Source organism: Suillus paluster, assembly GCF_016628075.1.
Source record: "Suillus paluster strain FC165 chromosome Unknown EDB91scaffold_75, whole genome shotgun sequence".
Taxonomy (NCBI): Eukaryota; Fungi; Basidiomycota; class Agaricomycetes; order Boletales; family Suillaceae; genus Suillus; species Suillus paluster.
This window is the reverse complement of record NW_024537635.1, coordinates 1-22578: the sequence shown is the minus strand read 5'-3', so window position 1 is coordinate 22578 and position 22578 is coordinate 1. Positions and strand designations below refer to the sequence as shown.

Genomic DNA, 22578 nt, shown 5'->3' with positions numbered 1-22578 from the left:
TTTGTGCCACTGGACGATTATAATCGTCACGTGATGCTGTTCTCATTTCCGGATTTGGCAAGCGTGGAACGATCATGTTTGGTTTCTGTGGCAGCCAAAGCAGTTGAAGAATTTCATTGAAGTAGTGGAAGAGTAAGTCGCATTGTATAAACCAAAATTTCCCTTTCTCATTAGTCCATCATGGTACGTATCTTCTGCGAGAAGCAGGGCATTTCTGACCTACATCCAGTCGACTTTCGGACGCAGCAGGCAATCAATAACAGACATCGAACAAGAACTCTATGACATATTTAACAACCACCCAGAATCGCGTGAAATCCAATCAGGAGAACCAGCCATACCCGCAGACGTACTCCCTGATGTACTCAGTGCATTTTCAGAGTCATGCGATGGCGTCGACCTACTCAACGAGAAGGAGATGGGCATGCTCAAGGAACTTCTCGCAGGCAATCCCGGAATTGAAGTTACACCTCAAGTTTTGCTCCAGTTCATTGCAGAGAGGACCAGGCACAGTCCGCGAGGCAGTCCATATGACTCCCCTGTGGAAGAGGATGTAACGCTGCCTGACGACCGAGGGCACAATCCATTTATTCGCAACACCAACCACTCGCGATCTTCTAGCAGAGGCTCGGCAGGAACTTCACGCGTTCCCAGTCGACCACCGTCTGTGCCACCAAAGACGCCCACAACTGCAACTGGCTCTGCCTTTGACACGTCGCGACGACAGCGAACAACCCCATTGGATGCACAGCCCCCCTCAAGCTGGTCAAAGCGCCCAGCACCTACCAGCAGACGCAAAAGTATCGATGGCGGGTCCAATCGCGGTCTTAGTGATTCGGAAGTACGTCATTTCTTCTCCTATGTATCCACATCTGTTGAATTTGACCGCAATAGTCGTCTTTCTCTTCCAGTCCCAGCGCGTTCGGCCGAACCCGCACACCATCAAATCCAACGAGTCCCTCGAGCATCTCTTCAGGCCTATTCTCTCCTACATCGATCGGCTCACCACCTTTCGCACGGCCACATTCTCGTACGCAGTCGCAGCCCTTCACTAACATTGGGATCCACTACTCATCTCCGGACCGGGATCACCTCTCTTCGGGGGAACATTCGCCTGACATGGACGCCTCGTTTGAATACCCGCAGAAAGGGGACAACTTTTCTCGCCAAATATCTTCATTGCCCATGCCACACTCAGCATCAGATTCTGATTCTGATGGCGAGAATGAGTCATCCTTAGGCTTAGTGATGGATCGTTCAGCAACTTCGTCGACTGTGTCTCTTGAGCCCATGGACAGACTGGATGTATTACAGAAGGCCAATACAGAGCTTGGGCGGAAGCTGATGGAGGCCGAGAAGACTCTTGAGAACAGGATGAATGAGCATGACATGGACTTGGATGAGATGCAGGGGCGCTTGGAAGAACTCAAGAGCGAACTCACTTCTACCAAGCGGGAGGAGAAGGAACTTCGAGCGAAGGAGGCATGTCATGCGCGAACTTCTTGGGCAATGTCTGACGATACCGTTTAGCGAACCAACTCAACGCAAATTGCGGCGTTAGAGTCCGAAATCGCGAAGTTGCAGAAAAGTTTGGAAAACGCGCGTTCATCATACCAAAGTTTGCAGAAGCAATACCAAGAGCAATGCGGTACGTTCACTCTCTAAGATTTCGAACATCCTCGCTCACACAGTTTCAGCGGAATCTGAACGCTACCGCAACCAGCTCCGCCGTCGAGATCAAGAAATCAAAGATTTTCAAGATGCTGCCGCGCTCCAGTCGCTCGAAGCTGCAAAGTGGACCAAAGAAGCATTTTCCTACGAAGACCACATCTCACGTCTTGAAGAGGAGCTCGTTATTGCACAACAAGCCCATGCTCAGCTCGATGAGCAGAAGCAGGAGAACCTTATGCTCAAGGAGACCATCGACCGCATGCGGTTTGATATGGACGAGATGCGCAATGCTGCCACAAATGCGGCTGCGGGAAGCGGGCATTCTAGCGCGGCGAATACTATGAGTAAGAGCCTCGGTGCTGAGCTCATGGGGAAGATGGGTGAAAGTTGGGGTGACGAGGATGATGGAATTGAAGATGAAGGAGACAGTAGTGAGCTAGAGCTGGATGTAGACGAGGATACAGAGGAGGAGGAGGACGTCATTCAAACCATCATTACTCGGAAGAAGAGGGTAAGTGTGCTTTCACACTCGCGTCTCACGTCTGACACTCCCCACAGAAAGTTGGCCGTATCAACAAGGCCGAGACCGTCACTTTCTCAGAAACCAAGGAATACAGTGACGCGTACACGCAACACTACGCCGCAGAGCATACATCAGCATGTGCAATGCAGACAGACCCCGAACCCAAGGTTCCCACTTGCGCGTCCTCCGTTCAAACAGAAGAAGTCTCCCGTCGCATCTTTGCGGTCCAAACTGATCCTGAACTACCACGGATCACATCGTGTATCGAAATACAAACAGACGACTTAGAGTCAGAAGTCTCCCGGTCTGCATCACCGCAAGTCACCCTGGAAGACGACGAGACACTCGCGTCTTCATCGTCCACTGTCCTCCCTCCCACGCCCAAGGGGCACCTGGACCCTCACCTGAACGACGCTCCTCCTTCCTACAACTTCGTTACTGAGCTCGAGCAATCTAATGTCGTCAATAACGCCCTAATGGACCGGCACAAAGGTATTACCATCCCGATACGTGGCATTCCCGGAGGAATCTCAGAAGACGCTGTCGAGGAGTGGAAAGCGCTGAAGGAGGAACTCGGTGTGGAATGTGAGATGATAGATGAGTTGATCGCCTGTTCCAGCACCAAGCATCAGCCTCGTCGCCAGAACCGTTTCTACAAGATCTACAATACCTATGTCATCGGCAAGGGCGGAAACGAGGGGGGCGAAGAAGGCGATGCTTGGCTTGCTGGCGCGGCTCGGCAGGCACTCATCAGCGCTGGGGCTATGGCGCTCGTATTCCTCTGCATGACATCGCGTCTGCCAGCCATTGGGGCGCAGTATTCACCTGTTGGTGGCCCAACGGTATACGACCGCGCTGCTTGGTCGAGCTTCAACAGCATGCAGGGACCCGGCGAAGGCTTTGGTTACGATGGCACTGCTGCTGTATGGAATATCATGGGGCGCGTTGGTTTTGGTGCTGCTAGGATTGCAGGTGGCTGGCCGACATGATTGCGGACCGCGTACTCTGTCCATAATTCTTATCGCGCTATCTATTTCTTACGTTCATCACTTCTCCACTCATTTCTCGAGTACTAGCGTTCTTGCCTAGCATATGTCACTCCTTCGCTTCGTTATTTTCAATGTATTGTATTATATAAATAGCAACCTTTGGAGATGCCGTCGAGAACTTTGTGCACAATACAATAAAAGTGGACTAGGCTGTCTTGTGCGTCTGAGTATACTTGCTGAGCTCACGCCCCCGGGTCTACGTACGGTGGTTGCCGCACTCATGTTCTTCCTCCGCAACCTGATCTACATCGCTGTGCCAAGTTTTACCTTGTACTCCACATGGCAAATTACTCAAACCTGAGCCTACGGGATAGGACACGAGTGCCACACCGATGGACGAGACCTTCTTGCTCCGAAAGACATACTTTAGCCTACCGAAGTCCATCAATATTAATGAGATCATTAATATTTATGGTTTCTAACCACATTTAGCTGGTATCCTCTCGCTTCTCTTACTCTCCACTGGCCCGATTCTCGCACTTCAGTCCCTGATGAGAAATTATTTTAGATTGGCGCGTTGTGCATACTTTCGATTAACTTCCCACACACAGGTTGCATCACTCGTGCGTGCATTCCTTATACATAAGCTCCTTCTCTCATACCCACCTCTCGAAACATGAGGCACTTCAACGTCGTCGTCCTAGGAGGTATGTCATTCATTAGGTCATGATGACTGTATCGTCTCATATGTCGCAGCCGGAGGGGTAGGAAAGTCTGCATTGACGGTGCGATTCGTTCAAGATGTCTTCCGAGAGACTTATGACCCCACGATCGAAGGTACATCCCCCGTGGTAGTACATTTCAATATGACGTGAAGGGCTTACTGCATCGACTTTGCAGAAGCTTATCGGCGCATCCTTGATATCGATGGTGTCCAGACTTCGGTGAGATTACGTGTGTTCTTGCTGCCGTTAACCCCCTTTCGCTAAACTGTTTCTGATCATTTGTTTCCTTACAGCTAGAAGTGCTAGATACTGCAGGTGCTGAGCAATTCACTGCATTGAAAGAACTTTACATCAAAGTGACTACTTATAATTTTGGGATGTATGGTATCGAACTCACACCAGTTCCCTGTAGTCCGGCCAGGGATTCGTATTAGTCTTCAGGTATGCATTACAAGACATCATTCTATTCATTTGTTGACCTATTATGTCATTCAGCCTCACACAAGAAGCAAGTCTTAGGGAACTGGACAATCTTCGACAGCAGATACACCGAGTGAAGGGGATGGACAGCGTAAGTTCTATTGAATACCGAATACAGCGGCTACTATTGTACACAGGATGTCCCTATTGTTGTGGTTGGGACAAAGCTCGACCTCGCCAACGAACGAGAGGTCGCAAGAAGCACGATACAATGCCTAGTTGCGTTGTGGAAGATACCATTCTACGAAACTTCAGCCAAGCGCGACTGGCACATTAACGATGTCTTCCGGGACCTTGTCAGGCAGATGCTTATGCACTACCCAGATGAACCACCCCCAAGGAAGAAGGCTTCACGATCACGCAAGCTCTGCATCGTGATGTGATGTATGCACAAGATACCTTGTGACGCAACTCACAATTTCTTGATTCTTTATGCCCATCCAAGTCGAATCAGAACCGGGCTTCGGCTACGATCACTCTCATGCACGTCATTTTACATATACCCCGCACAGACCAGCACAGATTATTATTGCCCTGATATCTGGGACCATGTGTACGTTTAAAGTATGTAGTGTTAGCATCTGAGTAAGCTGAGAAGAACATCACGTAAGCATATTATGGTTTATTTACTCCAATCGCAACGCGTTTTTTCGAGTACTGTGCTTTGTTCCTTGCTCTTTAACCACCACGCTTTCGGATCTCCGTTGCATCCTTGTTTTCTAGTTCTTGCTATAGACAACATTATGGTAAAAATTCCTGCTGGAGAAAACATGCGCTTTTCTGATATCGACCTTCTCTAGAGTCACGGTAATTATGGTGGTGGCTACGGCGGCGGCGGCGGCTACGGTGGGGGAGGCGGAGGATGGGGTGGCGGTGGCTACGAAGATAAAATGGGAGGCTTGGGCGGTGGTCTTAGAACGATCGATTGGGCATCGCAAAAGCTCGAGCGCTTCGAGAAGAACTTCTACGTTGAGGATAAGCGTGTTTCATCTATGACTGACAGAGAGGTGGAAGAGTTCCGGAAGACTAAAGAAATAAAGGTACATGAGAATGTGCCAAAAATACACGGTTACTGATGCGTGTCACCAGGTTCAAGGACGGGGTGTTCCCAGACCTGTCATCTCTTTTGACGAGGCAGGGTTCCCTGAATATATCTTGGCCTCGATCCGTGCACAAGGCTTTGCTTCGCCAACCCCCATTCAATGTCAAGCATGGCCTATGGCACTGAGTGGCAGAGATGTAGTTGCGATCGCCCAAACAGGGAGTGGAAAAACGATTTCTTTCGCTCTGCCTGCTATGCTTCACATCAACGCGTACGTTTATATCTCATCTTTGTGATCGTATACTCACTGGGAACTAGTCAACCTCTACTTGCACCAGGCGATGGTCCGATTGCACTTGTCCTGGCGCCTACCCGTGAGCTTGCTGTACAAATACAGCAGGAGTGTACGAAGTTCGGGTATGTTTGTCGACTCGCCACATTAACTTTCGCTCATGTATTTAGTGCGAGCTCTCGCATCCGTAACACCGCCATCTATGGTGGCGCTCCCAAGGGTCCTCAAATTCGTGACCTCCAACGTGGTGTTGAGGTCGTAATTGCGACTCCCGGACGACTCATCGATATGCTGGAGACGCAAAAGACCAATCTTCGTCGTGTCACGTATTTAGTCATGGATGAGGCTGATCGTATGTTGGACATGGGCTTCGAACCCCAGATACGCAAGATTGTATCTCAGATTCGCCCTGATCGCCAGACACTGATGTTTAGTGCTACATGGCCAAAGGATGTGCAGAAACTCGCAAATGTGAGCTTTGAAATGTTTTATGGTTCCAGGATAAAGCTCACTGTTTGCAGGATTTCCTGAAAGACATGATTCAGGTCAACATCGGATCTATGGAACTCACCGCCAACCACAACATCCAACAGATTGTCGAAGTCTGCAGTGACTTCGAGAAGCGTGCCAAACTCATCAAACATCTTGACCAGATCAGCTCTGAGAACGCCAAGGTACTCATATTTGTCGGAACAAAACGTGTCGCGGACGACATCACCAAGTACCTTCGTCAAGACGGCTGGCCAGCACTTGCCATTCATGGAGACAAAGAACAGTAGGTTTCATCTGGTGTTTGGTGTATATTCACTGAGCGCTTCCACAGGCGGGAACGTGACTGGGTTCTCGGGGAGTTCAAGGCGGGTCGCTCGCCCATATTGATTGCCACGGACGTTGCTTCCCGTGGTCTAGGTACGTGTGCCATATTTTGCAAGCGCTCCATCAAAGGCTCCTACAAATGGAGGGCTTCTCGAGCACTCAGGTTAAAGTAGCAATGACCCGCCCCTCTTTGGGTTATTTTTGCTCCTTACACTGGTGTTCACTAACGCGTGTAGCAAGCCGGGATGAGACATGTTTGCTCTGCTCTTCCTCCGTGCCTACAGCCAGGCTTGAGGGATAAATCTCTTCTCGAGCGAGACGTGCTATAGCAAGAACCGCGTGATCACGAGAGGATTCCAAGTCGTCAAGGTTCCATCCGCCAAAGCATCCCGTGTCCTCGTGAAGTGAGGAAGGGATTCAATACGCTATGGTCTTGGATGTGAAACCGTCATCCTGGACTTCCTGGCTATATCTCCTCTCGATATGTCCGCTGCTTCGCGCTTGGTATCTGTCTTCCTGGACCGCGATGCCCTTTGTTCATGCTCTACGTCCCCCGATCTTGTGACGTGCCATGAATGATGTTTGTATCCGATCTTTGTTTCCTGTCATGTTGGACGCGCTTGTGTCTCTTTGTTGTTGTCATGTTATTGATTGTGCAATGTGCTTCATTTGTTGTCCGTTTATATGTTGTCCTCTTGTTCTGTACGTGACGCGGTTGCATTACATTGCTGGCATCACAGATGTCAAGGATGTTGGATATGTCATTGTGAGTGGTTAATCACTCATTACCACATCAGCTGCTGACTCCCTTTAGAACTACGACTTTCCTAACAATTGCGAAGATTATATCCACCGTATTGGTCGCACGGGAGTAAGTTGCTCTCACTTTGCACATTAATTCTTGGTCCTGATCCTGCTTAGCGTGCCGGCATGAAAGGTACATCATACACATACTTCACCACCGATAACTCGAAGTCTGCCCGCGAGTTGATATCCATCCTGCGTGAGGCGAAGGCCAATGTTCCACCACAGCTAGAGGAAATGGCGATGTACAGTGGAGGAGGCGGAGGTCGCAGTAAGTTCCTCTGGTGTCCTTATGTCCCATGTTGTATTGACTTGAAATTCCAGGTCGTTATGGCGGCGGAGGTCGCGGGCGTGGTGGTGGTGGTGGTGGAGGCGGAAGGTTCAGTGGCGGCGGTGGGGGAGGTGGTCACGACAGTTACGGCGGTGGCAGAGATCGGTGGTAGACTTGACGACTCTCTTGGTCCGGACACATAGATATCTTTCATATCCCTCTTAATCATGATTCTGTTGCCATTTCTACACCAAACCACACGAAATTCATTGAAATTAAGTAGATGCGTACAACACGAGTAACCAGGCTGGTCTGTTCTCTGCAACTGGCACTGTGCTCATCAACCGCCGTGGATCGCTTGAAGAGCAATGCAAGCAGAGGCATAACCAATTTCAAGCGCTAAAAAGGTGGCATTTTGAAACTATGCTACAGTCATTCCTCGACCTTCTCAAGACCTCTTTGTTTCTGTTCAGTCTGTCCCTTGCAGCTCGGATGTGGACGCAGCAGCGAACCATCTCCATCCTCGCCATCTCAACAACTGCTTTCAGCAGCATTTGTTATCTCATTACCATCTTGGCATCTAAGGTAGATCCCAATCTACCAGTCGAGTGGCATAAACCAGTCAAGAGGTATATACTGGTACTCCAGAGGTGTCTACCACAGTCATCCTTGACGGCAGCCACCCAATTCATCCAATCAATCGAATCGGTGTTAGCCAGCCAAGGCATCATAGCCATCCAAGCCACCCGAGCCATCCTAGCCATCCTTCACCTCCAGCATCAAGAAGTTTCCACTGCAGATGGAATGGAATGGATGCTGAAGACTTCGATCGATCCTGATACCATCAGGGCGGCACTGGAGTTCATGCCCAACATGTTGCGGACGCTAAACATGAACCCTGTGTCGTCATGCAAAAAGTGCGAGACATGTTCAAGGCATATTTTGAAATGGAAGGGAATCTGACACTCGAAGATGGCGCATTGGCATATGGGAAAGTGTTGATCCACTTCTCCTGGAAAGATGCATGTGTGATGAATATGCTTCGTGCAAGCACATCAAGGTGGAACTTCTGGAGGTCGTGGCAGACCCTGTATCTTCGTCGGGCCTTGGAACAGTGTCAATTTTTGCATCGCCAAATGGTGAAGACTGGTGATTTGGATGCAGCATCACGATTGCATTGCCAAGCACACATACGCACTGCTCTCTGATTGATTGTGTCTACGGGCATGGACGGACTTACTAGTCCATACGATCAAGGATTGATTTGGAACTCGGATGGCAAATTCGGACTGGAACTCGATCTGCCAGACGTTGACTGGCTTACGGCCTCCGTAGAACAGTTCCTCGCCGCCCAAGACTTTGAAGCAGCGGAAGATGCTGTCCTCTTGCTCAGTGGCGTCCTCAAGGACTCATCATTCCTTAGTCAATTTGTGCCCGTTCGTCTTCAGCTCAGTCGGAGAAGCAGACATGGAGAGAAACTCACGGGGGGCAAAAGGCGTTGGGTTGAAGCATTCGCGAGTGGGAAGGAACGCATTCGGCATGGCCTGCAGGAGCGGAGACTGAGGGTGATGGGGTACACAGAATGTCTTCTGCAAGCTGTCGCATTTTGCAATACTCTAGCCAAAGGGATCCTGTAGACCCCGCTGTTCGATGTGTTTCCTCCTGCTCGACATATTCAGAAAAAGATTTGTCTCTCATGCTGAGAATGAGATGGGTGATTGTTAGTGACATGGACCACTGGAGGTGAACATGAGGAGTGAAAGAGAGCTCGCTGACTCTTCATATCGGCGCTGGGCAGTCGGCATAGCGCATTCGATTTGACTCTTGTTGGTATCGAGATCGAGGAGACATTGTCTCCCCTAGACGAATGAAAATAGTCGGTTCTTCTTTGAAAGGCGCTGTGAAACAGGAAATCCTGGATGGTCTAAGGCTCAGCCAAAATCTTGTTTGCCCAAGCTAGAAATAGAAGAAGATTGTGAGAGGAAGAGGTGCGAGGATGGGAATTTAAAGGCTGGTGTCAATTTCAATACCGCATCATCATGAACGCGTTGAACCACTACAAGAACGTACATGCGATGCCCGAAGGTGAATCGCAAATATGACGGGTTCATGGGTTAGAGTCGGCTATAGTAAAACAAGGAGCCTCAACATTGCATTCGATCTTATTACGTAACATATTGATTGAGCATAGCTTGTTCGAGTCAATCTGACTGCAGGTGGATGTTTATAGCAAGGCATCGATATATAGTCACTCAGAAAGTCAGAGGTCTTTCTTTTCATCCACTACAATCATTGCATTCTATTCGATCTGCAGCAATGGCGACGACCCCGAACGACCCTGGCCTGATCACCCCCGATGGTCCTTCGAAAAGTGCAGGTAAGTAGACAATTATCACTACTAGTTTGAAATTCTGATCGGCGGTCGGATACAGCGAAAAAGGAGGCCAAGAGGCTAGAGAAAGAGGCGAAGTTGGCTGCCAAACATATCAAGCAAGCCGCTAACACTCCCGCTGGAGAAAAGAAGGCAAAGGCGGACAAAGAAAAGAAGGAGCAGGAGCCTGCATTCGTAAACACCACTCCCAAGGGCGAGAAAAAAGGTGCGATCTCATCAGCTTCTTTCATTTTTTTCTTGACGCTGTACAGACATGTCTCAACCGATGGCAAGCGGGTACAATCCTGTTGCGGTCGAGTCTGCTTGGTACGATTGGTGGGAGGCCCAGGGCTTCTTCAAGCCTCAGACCACGGAGAATGGCGAGACTAAACAAGAGGGCGTCTTTGTGGTTCCGATGCCTCCTCCGAACGTCACCGGAAGCCTACATATCGGTCATGCATTGACTATTGCCATTCAAGATTGCTTGATACGCTGGTACATACAAATTCATATATGATATGATCGTAATGCTCACGGTGACAATAGGAATCGGATGCTTGGAAAGACCACTCTATTTGTCCCAGGTTTTGATCATGCTGGAATCTCGACGCAATCCGTTGTTGAAAAACGGTTATACAAGGCGGAAGGCAAGACCCGACACGATCTCGGTCGAGAGGTGTTTTTGGGCAAGGTTATGGAGTGGAAAAACGAGTACGTGGTTTCCTTTTGATTTGAACCCGTTCTTACACTGCGTTAGCTACCAAGCACGCATCACCAATCAGTTAAGGAGGCTCGGAGGAAGCTGTGACTGGGATCGCGTTGCCTTTACCATGAATCCTGTGAGTGAAATCTCATTGCATCTCTGATCTCTAATCGACTGTTGCACCAGTCATTATCAAAAGCCGTTACGGAGACTTTCTGTCGGCTCCACGAGGATGGTATCATCTACCGCGCTAATCGACTTGTTAACTGGTGCGTCCAGATGAATACTACCCTCTCGAACCTTGAGGTGAGTCGATGTATTCATCATTTGCCCACCGACATAAGTTATGTTGCATAGGTGGAGCAAAAACAACTATTTGGCCGCACCTTGCTTAACGTCCCAGGCTATGACGCAAAGGAAAGGTTTGAATTCGGTGTCATCACCTCATTTGCATATCAGATTGAAGGATCAGGCACGTTCTGCTTGTTCTTGCTTCGTTGTTTTTCTTATTTGCATTGACAGATGAGCGGATTGTTGTCGCTACGACCCGCCCGGAAACAATGCTTGGTGATACAGCTATCGCAGTACATCAGGACGATGATCGGTACAAGGTAATATTCATGTTAGATAAATATCTCGACGACTGAAATATGTTTGTAGCACCTTCACGGCAAGTTTGCCATCCATCCCTTCTTGAACAGGCGCCTTCCCATTATCGTTGATGAAAAAGTTGACAAGGAGTTTGGGACCGGTGCGGTGAAGATCACGCCAGCTCATGATCCGAACGACTACGAGGTTGGTGTCCGTCACGGACTTGACTTCATCAACATCTTGAACGATGATGGAACATTCAATGAAAATGCTGGAGAACAATTCAAGGTACGTCTGTGTGGGAATACTATGCCTTGATGAAAAATTACTTTCATTCTCCAGGGGATGAAGCGCTTCCACGCTCGGCGTGAGGTTATCAAGAAGCTCACCGACTTGGGCTTGTATGTCGAGACCAAGGATAATTCCATGCAGATCCCCATTTGCAGGTACGTGCTCACGTCGGTTCCAAGTCAATTGGTGATTGAAAACAATGTATTCTTGCAGTAAATCAGGCGACATTATCGAACCCGTCTTGAAGCCTCAGTGGTGGGTAAATTGTCAACCTCTTGCTGCTGAAGCAATCAAGGTCAGTCGCATTATATCTTACTCACATTCCTTTCAATGATCACTGTAGCGTACGAGGGCAGGCGAGCTTTCAATCGGCCCTAAGCAGAGCGAAGCGGACTGGTATCGCTGGCTCGAAAATATACAAGACTGGTGTATCTCACGACAGTTATGGTGGGGTCACCGATGCCCAGCTTATTTCATTCGAATCGAGGGAGAACAGAACGATGTTCGTATTTCAAGGATTAGTCCGACGCTTCTTGCTCACTTACTCTTGACTGTAGACCGAAGACGGTAAGAACTGGGTTGTGGGTCGGACTGTAGAAGAAGCAACCGAACGCGCGAAAATCCTTGCCAAAGGGAAGAACTTCACACTCGAACAAGATGAAGATGTCCTCGATACTTGGTTCTCCTCTGGACTGTGGCCGTTCTCAATCTTGGGATGGCCGGACAAGGCATGGTGTTTCATCCCTAGTAGACTGACTGGATTTTAATCGTCTACCAATAGACTGCCGACATCTCCAATTATTACCCTGCCAGCATTCTTGAAACAGGCTGGGACATTCTTTTCTTCTGGGTTGCGCGTATGGTTCTCTTGGGCATCTATCTTACTGGTCAGATGCCATTTTCGGAAGTGCTCTGCCACGCGATGATTCGCGATGCTCATGGACGCAAAATGAGCAAGTCGCTCGGTAACGTCATTGATCCGATCGATGTCATCCATGGCCTGCCACTCGAGGAACTCCACCAGAAATTGTATGAAGGTAATCTCGATGAGAAGGAGATTCAGAAGGCGATCGCTGGGCAGAAGAAGGATTTCCCAAAGGGCATTCCGGAATGTGGTACGGATGGGTTGCGTTTTGCTCTCTGTGCATACTCAGGCGGCGGTAAAGTACTCATCACGGTACGAACTATTCGTAACTGAGTTTGCGTTTAGGCAGGGATATCAACTTGGAAATCCTGCGAGTGGAGGGATACCGCAAGTTCTGCAACAAGATCTTCAATGCTACGAAGTTTGCGATGCTCAAACTTGACGACGATTTTTCGCCAGAGAGATCTGCGAAGGTATGTTGCTTGTACGATGGGTTCTTGAACTTATATTGTGTCTCAAGCCAACCGGAAATGAAAGCCTTGTGGAACGTTGGATCTTACACAAGCTCAACATAGCCGCGACGCAGATCAACACGCAGCTCCAAGAACGCAATTTCATGGCTGCGACTACGTCAGCATACAATTTCTGGTTATATGAGCTTTGTGACGTCTACATTGTGGGGTTGCTTCAAAGTTTGAACATCATGTACCGATCTCATATTTTGTCTACAGGAGGCAATGAAACCTTTGACCGACGCATCGGTCCCCCTCCAGACTCGCAGATCAGCGCAACAAACATTATATACTTGCCTGGATCACGGTCTGCGCCTACTTCATCCATTTATGCCATTTGTTACCGAGGAACTGTGGCAGCGACTGCCGAGACGTCCGAACGATCCCACCCCCTCCATCATGGTATCGTCTTACCCTGTGAACGTGGGTCATCGTCTGCCGTATTGAAATCTATTTTACTGAATTTATGCAGGATTCGGACTTCAACAGCTCTGAGGAGGAGAAAGAATTTGATTTAGTGCTGTCTGCCGTGCGGGCAGGCAGGTCCCTTGCTGCATCTTACAACCTGCAGTCCAATATCCAACGCAAGTTCTTCTACTTTAGCTTTAGCCGTTAGTACTGACGTGTCATCAGTCTTCATTCATTCTCAGACGGACAAGGAGGTCACTTTGTTCCGCTCACAGACGCAAGCCATGATCACGTTGATCAAGGGATGCAGTGCTGTAGACGTCATTGAGGACGTGAAAGCTCTTCCCGCGGGGTGCGGCTCAGCCGTCATAAACTCTACAACAACAGTCCACCTGTTGGTTAAGGTATGTGTTTGGCCCACGTTATGAATGGACCCTAACACGTTCTATGACAAGGGGCTTGTTGACCTTGACGCTGAGATAGCCAAGTGTGAGAAGAAACTCACGCTTGCCCGCCTCAACCTGGAAAAGGTCGTGAAGATTATTTCACAGCCTGATTACACGGAGACCGTGCCGTCTGCCGTGCAAATAGCAAATGACGAGAAGGTGGCGTTTTTTTTTCTTTTGACCGTAAATTCAGAACGTTGCTAATGTCTTCTTGCCCTGACCACAACAGAAAAAGACATGCGAGACAGAATGTATAACTCTCGAACAATCGAGAGAGATGTTTGCAAAGTTGAAATAGATTCATGTTAGCGGACTTCAGACCTGTATTCTCGTAGTATTGAACACAGACAGTTTTCGATCGCTTCCGTATCGCGAGTTGGCCAATGGTCGCATACTAGGGGGGACAGACTTCAGAGCACGGTGGTCCCACTTTCCATACAGGTAAGCGTGCAATCAAAACGCATGCCTATTTGGCAACAACGCTCACTCGACTTTTAAGTTATCGGGTGGGTTCCTCGGATTCGTGTCCACCGAGCTGTTCATCTTTGAGTACTGAGTTTTGAGACCATCCCGCGATCAACACTCAAATCTCAAAGATAGGCTTCAAGTTCTCGTGATAGTGGGGTCATACAGATCTAGGAGGAGGCTGTTGCGATGTTATGTACATCATAACAATGTTATACACTCCTTCTACACATCGACTTCGACAGGAAAGCAGCAAGCTTTGATGACCGTTTTGTAAGGAGCCTAATGTAAGTAGTTAAGACTATCGTCCCTTAACCGTTACGCCAAAAGGCAGTGATAATGAAAGCTCAAGTACTCAGGTACGCCAAGCTTACACCTGATAAGCGAAGGCGTCCGAGTCAGCCACGCACACATCGTTTACATTAAAGAATGTAGCACGTATACGTGTCCTCCGAGTCATCGATTTGCTGTGATATTGATTTGTCCTCTCCTATTTAAACGCGTATACGTGTGCATGCGCGTCATGGCTTTCTGCAGATTTGAAGTGCTATTCCTCATCTGGCGACATATTTACGAACGTCAAGTCCGGAAGAAAGATCGTGCATGTCGCTGAATTCTACCAGGTTCAGAGGATTAAGTTATTCGATAGGTGCGCGAGCATTGAGAGTGCCGATAGCGGCCGAGCAGGGGTCTGAGTGAACTGCGCGCGTCGAACTACAACCCATTTGCACCCAGATGAGGCTTTTAGTGCGGATGACTGCGAGATCGAGATGCACGTGCAGCAGCACGCCTTAGCTCCACAATTTATTAATTAACGAGCTGACAACATATATCGCAGGTCTACCAACCAAACGCACGCCAATCGGTGACTCAGTCGCATTCAGAAGTCAACTGAAATCCATTCCAGCTGTCACTGTCCGGGAAGAGAGATCGTCCATACCACTGTAGTCATTGTATGACATTATACACGCACGGTGAGTCAAAAGGGAGCACCAGCTTCAAGATATGAGATCAGATCAGATATGACAAGACACGAAGAGTCAGTCTGTGAACTGGGTCAGAAATCTGGCTCCTCAAAGATATAAAGGTTCTGCTCCCTGCATCGACTTTACAGTTCAACACCCCAAGTAGTATGGTGTAACACCTGCACATTTATTATTTGCGCGTTCCGCACCTTGCGCGGTGCGCGTTTTCGTCAAAAATTGCGCGGTGCGCGTTTCCCACTCCCAATTTTCTTAATCAAATCTGCGCGTTGTCTTTGTATTAGCTGATTGTTTCTACAGCTAGCAGGCCAAGCCACTATATCACACTTAGCGATGATATCTACAAGCACAACACAGACGAGTAAGTCCGTTTCCCACTCCCAATTTTCTTAATCAAATCTGCGCGTTGTCTTTGTATCAGCTGATTGTTTCTACAGCTAGCAGGCCAAGCCACTATATCACGCTTAGGAATGAGTCTCTATTCCGGCTTCCGTTCATTGTGAGTGATGGACATATATTCTACAGTACATGTATTGACGCTGAGTCCTTCAAGCTGCTACAAATATGACGAGACCATGCCAAAGTCCTTGTAAACCAGTACACAATAGTAGCTACTAGCAAGATGTTAGGGCTCAAATACCAGTTTCTCTAACAGAAATTGGCAGGCCTCGGTAATAAAGTGTTCTGCGTGACGGAATGCTGCACCCTCATCGAGAATTTTGAACATAAGATCTTTACAGCCCTCGCTGACACGGCCAAACGACATATCCTTGAAGCGTTTGACGGCATCGCCGTATGGTTGAGGGTTCCTACCATCGAGAAGAAAACGGCCCATACCATTCCACCATGTAGCGTGCCAATCCTCGCTGCAACTGGCCGGGTCATCGCAATCATTCGAGTGCATCAATATTCTTGGTTCCTCCGCAGCCACAATTCGACGATGGTGATCAAGGGCAGCTTGAACATAAACCACATTTAGAAAGACCTTGTTGCCCATCAGCTCCCGGTGTGCATGGGTGATCTCGGTAATGGGAGTTTCTGCGAGTTGCTGAAAAGCAAATGGGAAAAGTGAACGGACGTGATATTTGATAGCCAGGTTTATTAGTTGAGCTGGGTGGAAGCGGAAATGTGCCGCAAACACACGGGAAACAATAAATTCTCGCGCATGACAACATTGGTACATGTCGCAGAAATGGAGGAATTTTGTAAGCTCGTCGAGTGTATATGAGCCAGCACGTATCCTAGTACAGATTGTCAAGTGGCTACATAGAAGAATAAGGGCATCAACATACCTTCCGAAGGTAAGCTCGAGAAACAACTCAAAGGCGTCCCGGGATATTCCTTCGAGGTGAATGGGCTTGTCATCGCTCATGCCGTCCAGCTCTATTTGACCGCTGTTCTGTGTAGGAGCAAATATGTCACGAAAGACGTTGGAAGCCGAAGATAAAATTGAACTGCAGAGCTTGTACAGTATGTTCTCAACCTGCCGGCACAAAATATTTCAAGTTGTGAGTCCAAAATGAAGAATAAATTAGTAAAACACACCTGGAAGATATGGCTTGACGCATGAAAGTAGTAAATAGGGTGTCGAGTTGCCTTTGACATATTGATGATTCGAAAGGATGTACAAGAACAAAGATCAGCTATGAAATAATTAGAACCGTATGTTTGCGACTGTTGTTTGCCTCATCTCACACGCACACTTTGCTTATGTCGTTTTGGTCATCAATGGTCATCAAACGCTACGGTGGCTACACCATATTCAAGTCAATCTATTGTGATGCCTGCGCTACCAACTGCTTTGCCCCAATTTCCGTCTCGCATGCTAAATCAGAATCCGTGGTCTGCAAATATTCGCACTGCCCACGATACTTTGTCAGATATTTACCGACGCGCCCATCGTATTCTTAGTCAAGAAGATGCCGACCCAATCCAGCTCACATTTCATATAGATGCTGTATCAGGGGATGCTATCCCATTGCTTGAAGCCCTCGCACGCGACCCTCAAGGACATGAGATGCAAGATTGGCTCTCTCATACAGCACATTTGCTGGGAGATCTCTTCGTGCTTTTGTCGTCATTTCAGTACAATATGCAGAATCGGTAATCCATCTCTGATATGTATTTTGCGTCATTGATTGTGCAACAGCATGGATGAAAATGTCGTGTTTCCGGAACCAGTGGCCTTGTTGCACACAGGGCGTCCAGGGCGTCCAAAAAAAATGATCGATGTTGGATTCCTCACCGAAGCAGTCTCGACTTCCCGACAAATCAAACTTACTGAGCTTTCTGAAATGCTCGGAGTCCACAGGAACACATTATGACATTATATGAAGCGCTATGGAGTTGAAAGAAAATACTCGAACCTTACTAACATCGACCTTGATCTTCTCATCACCGAGTTCAAGAAAAAGCGGCCTGATTCAGGTATAAGGTGCATCATTGGTTTTCTCCGCAGGCATGGACTGCGAGTGTAGCATCGACTGATTCAGGTATAAGGTACATCATTGGTTTTCTCCGCAGGCATGGACTGCGAGTGCAGCATCGATGGGTGGTAGAATCGCTCTGCAGAGTCGACAGATTAGGTCAGGTGTTGCGCGACCGACGGGTCAAATGTCGGCGTAAGTATCATGTTAAGCGGCCTAATGCATTGTGGCACATCGATGGGCACCATAAATTAATTCGCTGGGGGATAGTGATTCACGGTTTTATTGACGGTTTCTGCAGAACGGTTTGATATGTTCGTTTGTACAGTTTATCGATTCTCATTTGTATTTCTGCAAGATAACGGGATTGCAAGCAAGTAATAACAATCGTTCGACAACCGTTTTGGACGTTTTTAAGCAGGCGACGCAAGTTTTTGGGACGCCTTCTCGAGTGCGAGGAGATCGGGGTGGAGAGAATCTCGATATAGCAACTTACATGATAATGAAGAACGGACCACGGCATGCCTCCTTCATGTGGGGATCGTGAGTTGTGATCCCATTGGTTTATGTTATGTAGTACTAACACCCAACATACTAAGCTCTACTCGGAATACTCGAATCGAACGTTTGTGGGTTGAGGTTGGCACTCAATTCGCTAGGAGATGGAGAGCGTTCTTTACCCGACTCGAAAATTATCATAGGCTTGACCCTCAGGCCGCGAATCACATCTGGTTGCTCCAGAGTTTATTTCTTGATGAAATCAATTCGGATTGCTTAAATTTTCAGGCAGAATGGAACTGTCATCCCATTCGCGGTCCTGACACCAACAATAAGAGTCCCAAGGTAAACTCGCAGTTGAATTTTTGATGTAACATTGACAAATTACTGGACGGACACATAGGATTTACGTTTTTTAGGGCACTTGCAGTTTGGCATCTATCGTGATGACTGTGAAGGTGTGCATCCTGACGTGATTAACGAGTACTATGGGGTCCATGGTCACACGACAACTCGACAGCGTCATCAAACAGGAGCTGGACACCCCGCTGATGAAGAAGACAGTGACTCAGATAGCGATGGCGAACATCCGAGTACTATGGTACAGGCCATCAACAACCAGCAAAGACACCAGATCCGTCACGAGGCCATTAGCGTGCCGTCACAACAGAACCCTTTTGTTGATGACGCAACACGACAGCAGTTTTCTGCCACCCTTGATGAAGTTATAGCCAATGATATCACGCCAAACAATTGCAGACTAACGCTAGATGAGTGGCACGGAGATGAATACCCAACATTTGAGACTATTACCTTTGGTCGACGAGGATCAAAAGAACTCCACGTTTCACTTGCTGAACCGATCTGGTTTAATCGAGCGAAATTATGGTGTCAGGCGTTATTAGTTTTGTCATATTTTCTAACTGCCAGTAGCGACTAACAAGTACTACACGTCAATGTAAAATGTCATATCCTTGTTAGCTGTATATAAACTGCTGGGCCATCTACGTAATTACCTTGCTTCAGGTCATTTGCACGTCGAGTCTACTGCTTCAAGTCGTCTCCACATTCCCTTTCACCAGTGCCCTCCGACTCCCGAGCCATGGATCCCAAAGGCAACAACTTGAATCAAGAACTCTTCTGCAGAGGCCTCAAGTCGGACAGTCAAATGTGTGACTGTGAGGAGTTTTTCCCTCGCACACAGGATGAAGGCCATTGCGCAGAGTGTGGCCATGGTCGCAGTAAGCACCCCCGCAAAGCTTCAACAAGTCGTGAACCAGTACTGGAAGTTCAAGAGGATGCTGATGAAAAACCTCATCCAAGTTCTGCAGTCGCTATCAAGGATATTTTCACTCGAATCACTGGTGGAAAAACCATCAATGACAACCTGAAGCTTGCCACTACAGGCAAGCAAGGAAGCCTAGTACCGCTCACCAGTGCTCGAGAGGAAGCGTTATCAACTCTGACATCAACTCGGCTTGCCGGTTATCATAAGCTGGCCAAGGGCCCAGTACCGTCGGCAGGCTCGCGAAAGGTAAGTGTTATCCTAGTAGTGCACAAAAATATATATTCACATGAAAATTGCGTTCAGGATCGTAAGGAAATCACCAGCTCACAAATGGTTGGAAGCCAAGCGCGCAGGAACACCTCTTCTAGTGTCTCAATGTCGGGGAACACATTTCGTGTTGCATCAGTGGCCATGTTGACTTGCGGTGTTGATGTCAGTCAAGAGCCCTCGAGAGACGGATTAACTCGCTAACTCAGTTTTTGACAGAGGAACGGTCTTATCAGAGTATCCAAAGTCCCGAGCAAGAACGGCCAAAATGAGATCCAGGCGATGAAAAACCGTGGCTGTTACCTTGAACAGCAGTTCGTCATCGAATGTGGATGGACTTATCGCAAGGTCACCAGTCAGTTACGAAGTTGGTTTCCTAAAGTCTTTGATTACCTCGACGGTCAAGTCGAGAAGCGACAATCAGCTACGTTACGTGAAGAGAAGCCAATTTGGCGGCTCCTCAACAAGTGCGGACAAACGCTAACAGTCGTTGATATCGGGGTTTCCAGCTGGGAGTGATCTTGCGAAACACAAGGGCCGGGACAAAGCAAGTGTTAGTGATTGTCATCTTTGGTTTGGTGCGTTCTCGTTCATTTTTTGCTTCGTTCAAGTTGTACTCATGAAATACTACTGGCGCTAGTCACAAGGAACCGGATTCCTGACAGCGTTTACGAGTCTTGGAACACTCAACCCGTGATAGCTGGATCGGATTCTGAATGCGACGATTGTAACGATATCCTTTTGTCCGACACCGATGATTCAGTTAGCATCAAGTCGGACAATGATCTTGCAAGTTCATTGATGGAACTTGATATGTCCTCGGATTTGGACGTTAAGGACCCAAAAGGCAAGGGCAAGGCAAAAGCGGCACCTACTAGGTCACCAATGAGAAGCCGGAACGGTGAGTACTATTTGTGATTCAAATTATAGTATTATGTACTCATCTATTTCTATAGCAAAGCGCAGTCACACTCTGCTTTCCCCGTCACCATCAGAAGCCACTAGGAAAGCAGTCCAGAAGAAACTCAAAAAGGGTTCGTCTCTCAAATATTGTGACAACCAAGCTTATTTTATTTGTTGTTCTAGAACCTGCAAGTGACACTGCCGTTCCCTTATTTTCAATGAACTCTGAATCTGCGAGCCCTGAACTCAAACTTCATCTGTCGACCCAGCCCAGCGCTCAATCCAATAGCTATAGTGAGTTTATCATTCCACTCATTCGACATTTATACTACTTGTTGATGAACATCTGCGCTGCTGTTATTTCAGAAACGGTATCATTTCGTACTATGACTAGTTGAGTGCCAGCTACCCTCAAAGTAGAGAACAAGATATCCGCTCCACCAGACTTTGTGTCGGTCAGTGAAGCGGATGTCCTGTGGCGCGACAAGATACAGGACGATGACCCTTTCGCGGAATACATCAATCCGTGGGACTCCCATTACTCTATGCTCAATCTTGCCAACCTCCGAGTAATTTGAGAGTCGGCATAGGCTATCTCGCAGTGACCAGGTCTGTTTTTTTAAATGACAGGCGCGTTAATTTCGTAGTTTTTGTTCTTTGTGCATCGTAGTACATACTAGTATCCTCGTCATTTCATTCCGTATCGCTACGTTCAACTTGCACCCTTGTAATGCCTCACCTACTAATGATATCTTGCAGTCAGATACATGATTCACACATAATGCAGTAACATATACCCGTCTGAGACGGGCAGCCGGGCGTGACAATGTACCAATAGAGACGGGCCACCCGGTGCCGGCCCATGGCAATAATTGTACCATGTTAGACGAGTGGGGCCGAGGGGGTGGAGTATCCAAGGCAAACGGATGGGCCGGGTGGGTGTTATAGTATAGATGGTAGTATAGCAATGTACTATATAGGAAATATGAATAGTAGTAGTGAATCCAGTGTGTGATAGATGAGTGGGCCGGAGGAATGGAGTGCAATATAGACGAGTGGGCCGGGGAACTGGGGTGTGTGGAGAGAGTGGCCGGTAAATGAGGTGCAATGGAGACGAGTGGGCCGGGGTACATAAGGTGCAATGAAGACGAGGGGGGGGAGAATAGGGTGCAATTGAGACGAGTGGGCCGGTTATAGCAGGTGCAATGGAGACGGGTGGGCCGGTATAGCAGGTGCAATGGAGAGGGTGGGCCGGTAAAGTGGTAGGAAGGTTGGTTATGGTGCAATTAAGACGAGTGGGCCGGTTATAGCAGGTGCAATGGAGACGGGTGGGACGGGGTTTTTATAGCAGGTGAAGGGTGGGGTTGGGTAAGGAGGAGGTGCAATGAGGACGAGTCGGCCGGTGTTATTGGGTGCAATGAAGACGAGTCGGCCGGTGATATGGGGTGCAATGAAGACGAGCTGGCGGTGAGGTGATATGGGGTGCAATGAAGACGAGTGGGCCGGTGATATGGGTGCAATGAAGACGGGTGGGCCGGCATTATAGGGCGCAATGGAGAGTGGCGGTGGGGGTGATATAGGGTGCAATGAAGACGAGTGGGCGGTGATGGTGATATGGGGTGCAATGAAGACGGGTGGGCCGGCATGATAGGGTGCAATGGAGAGGGTGGCCGGTATTATGGGGTGCAACAACGACCGGTATTTATGTAACCGGTTGCTTGTGGTAAACATAGCACTCAATCGGCGATTCCACCGGTGGTCTGATCATGTAAAATGGTTAAGATTGACAAAGTTATGAGCCCTACAAGGGAAAGCCATAAATTTAGAGGATATTATGATTAATTGTATCTAGACCATTGCAACGGTATTTTTGACCGGTATTTACATGACCGGTTGCTTGTGGTAACATAGCACTCAATCCGGTGATTCCACGGTGGTCTGACCATGT

The 22578-nt window shown here is 48.2% G+C and overlaps 9 protein-coding genes across 9 annotated transcripts; 8 read left to right on the top strand and 1 right to left on the bottom strand.

The window, feature by feature from the left end:
• Positions 1–89: 89 nt before the first annotated feature.
• On the top strand, positions 90–3459 carry EDB91DRAFT_801445 (uncharacterized protein). The gene is made up of 6 exons (XM_041328440.1): positions 90–183; positions 230–841; positions 895–1482; positions 1531–1648; positions 1698–2182; positions 2230–3459. Exons 1-6 carry the CDS (start codon positions 181–183, stop codon positions 3181–3183), a joined length of 2760 nt encoding a protein of 919 aa, XP_041172759.1. The 5' UTR covers positions 90–180; the 3' UTR covers positions 3184–3459.
• A 400-nt stretch (positions 3460–3859) lies between these two features.
• EDB91DRAFT_1310924 (small GTPase superfamily) lies at positions 3860–4859 on the top strand (the record flags this gene model as incomplete). Its single annotated transcript, XM_041325101.1, has 7 exons — positions 3860–3890; positions 3940–4020; positions 4084–4127; positions 4202–4264; positions 4321–4349; positions 4404–4479; positions 4526–4859. The coding sequence occupies 7 exons, from the start codon at positions 3860–3862 to the stop codon at positions 4769–4771; spliced, it is 570 nt and encodes a 189-aa protein (XP_041172758.1). The 3' UTR covers positions 4772–4859.
• Positions 4860–5223: 364 nt separating this feature from the next.
• On the top strand, positions 5224–7935 carry EDB91DRAFT_1158665 (P-loop containing nucleoside triphosphate hydrolase protein). Its single transcript, XM_041319708.1, has 10 exons — positions 5224–5428; positions 5478–5701; positions 5749–5847; positions 5893–6193; positions 6244–6497; positions 6546–6631; positions 7279–7304; positions 7353–7409; positions 7460–7613; positions 7667–7935. Exons 1-10 carry the CDS (start codon positions 5279–5281, stop codon positions 7783–7785), a joined length of 1470 nt encoding a protein of 489 aa, XP_041172757.1. The 5' UTR covers positions 5224–5278; the 3' UTR covers positions 7786–7935.
• A 1865-nt stretch (positions 7936–9800) lies between these two features.
• Positions 9801–14465, top strand: EDB91DRAFT_1158659 (tRNA synthetases class I-domain-containing protein). The gene is made up of 21 exons (XM_041319707.1): positions 9801–9990; positions 10046–10210; positions 10257–10479; positions 10531–10695; positions 10742–10823; positions 10874–10993; positions 11045–11159; positions 11210–11298; positions 11348–11566; positions 11621–11724; positions 11783–11864; positions 11913–12071; positions 12127–12297; positions 12351–12729; positions 12780–12907; positions 12955–13110; positions 13166–13369; positions 13419–13530; positions 13580–13758; positions 13810–14241; positions 14300–14465. Exons 1-20 carry the CDS (start codon positions 9834–9836, stop codon positions 14002–14004), a joined length of 3204 nt encoding a protein of 1067 aa, XP_041172756.1. The 5' UTR covers positions 9801–9833; the 3' UTR covers positions 14005–14241; positions 14300–14465.
• Positions 14466–15793: 1328 nt separating this feature from the next.
• On the bottom strand, positions 15794–16853 carry EDB91DRAFT_1310898 (uncharacterized protein; the record flags this gene model as incomplete). Its single annotated transcript, XM_041325100.1, has 3 exons — positions 15794–16489; positions 16541–16731; positions 16794–16853. 3 exons carry the CDS (start codon positions 16851–16853, stop codon positions 15874–15876), a joined length of 867 nt encoding a protein of 288 aa, XP_041172755.1. The 3' UTR covers positions 15794–15873.
• Positions 16854–17575: 722 nt separating this feature from the next.
• EDB91DRAFT_1059763 (uncharacterized protein) lies at positions 17576–17725 on the top strand (the record flags this gene model as incomplete). Its single annotated transcript, XM_041314277.1, has 1 exon — positions 17576–17725. A coding segment is annotated over one exon (150 nt), but the record flags the coding sequence as incomplete, so codon positions are not given.
• A 445-nt stretch (positions 17726–18170) lies between these two features.
• Positions 18171–19112, top strand: EDB91DRAFT_1239164 (uncharacterized protein; the record flags this gene model as incomplete). Its single annotated transcript, XM_041321819.1, has 3 exons — positions 18171–18217; positions 18274–18517; positions 18576–19112. 3 exons carry the CDS (start codon positions 18171–18173, stop codon positions 19110–19112), a joined length of 828 nt encoding a protein of 275 aa, XP_041172753.1.
• Positions 19113–19274: 162 nt separating this feature from the next.
• On the top strand, positions 19275–20246 carry EDB91DRAFT_1252869 (uncharacterized protein; the record flags this gene model as incomplete). The annotated part of the gene is made up of 3 exons (XM_041323570.1): positions 19275–19706; positions 19764–19892; positions 19947–20246. 3 exons carry the CDS (start codon positions 19275–19277, stop codon positions 20244–20246), a joined length of 861 nt encoding a protein of 286 aa, XP_041172752.1.
• A 233-nt stretch (positions 20247–20479) lies between these two features.
• Positions 20480–21406, top strand: EDB91DRAFT_1158655 (uncharacterized protein). Its single transcript, XM_041319706.1, has 4 exons — positions 20480–20628; positions 20684–20761; positions 20814–21001; positions 21053–21406. The coding sequence occupies exons 1-4, from the start codon at positions 20529–20531 to the stop codon at positions 21206–21208; spliced, it is 522 nt and encodes a 173-aa protein (XP_041172751.1). The 5' UTR covers positions 20480–20528; the 3' UTR covers positions 21209–21406.
• The last annotated feature ends 1172 nt before the right edge of the window (positions 21407–22578 follow it).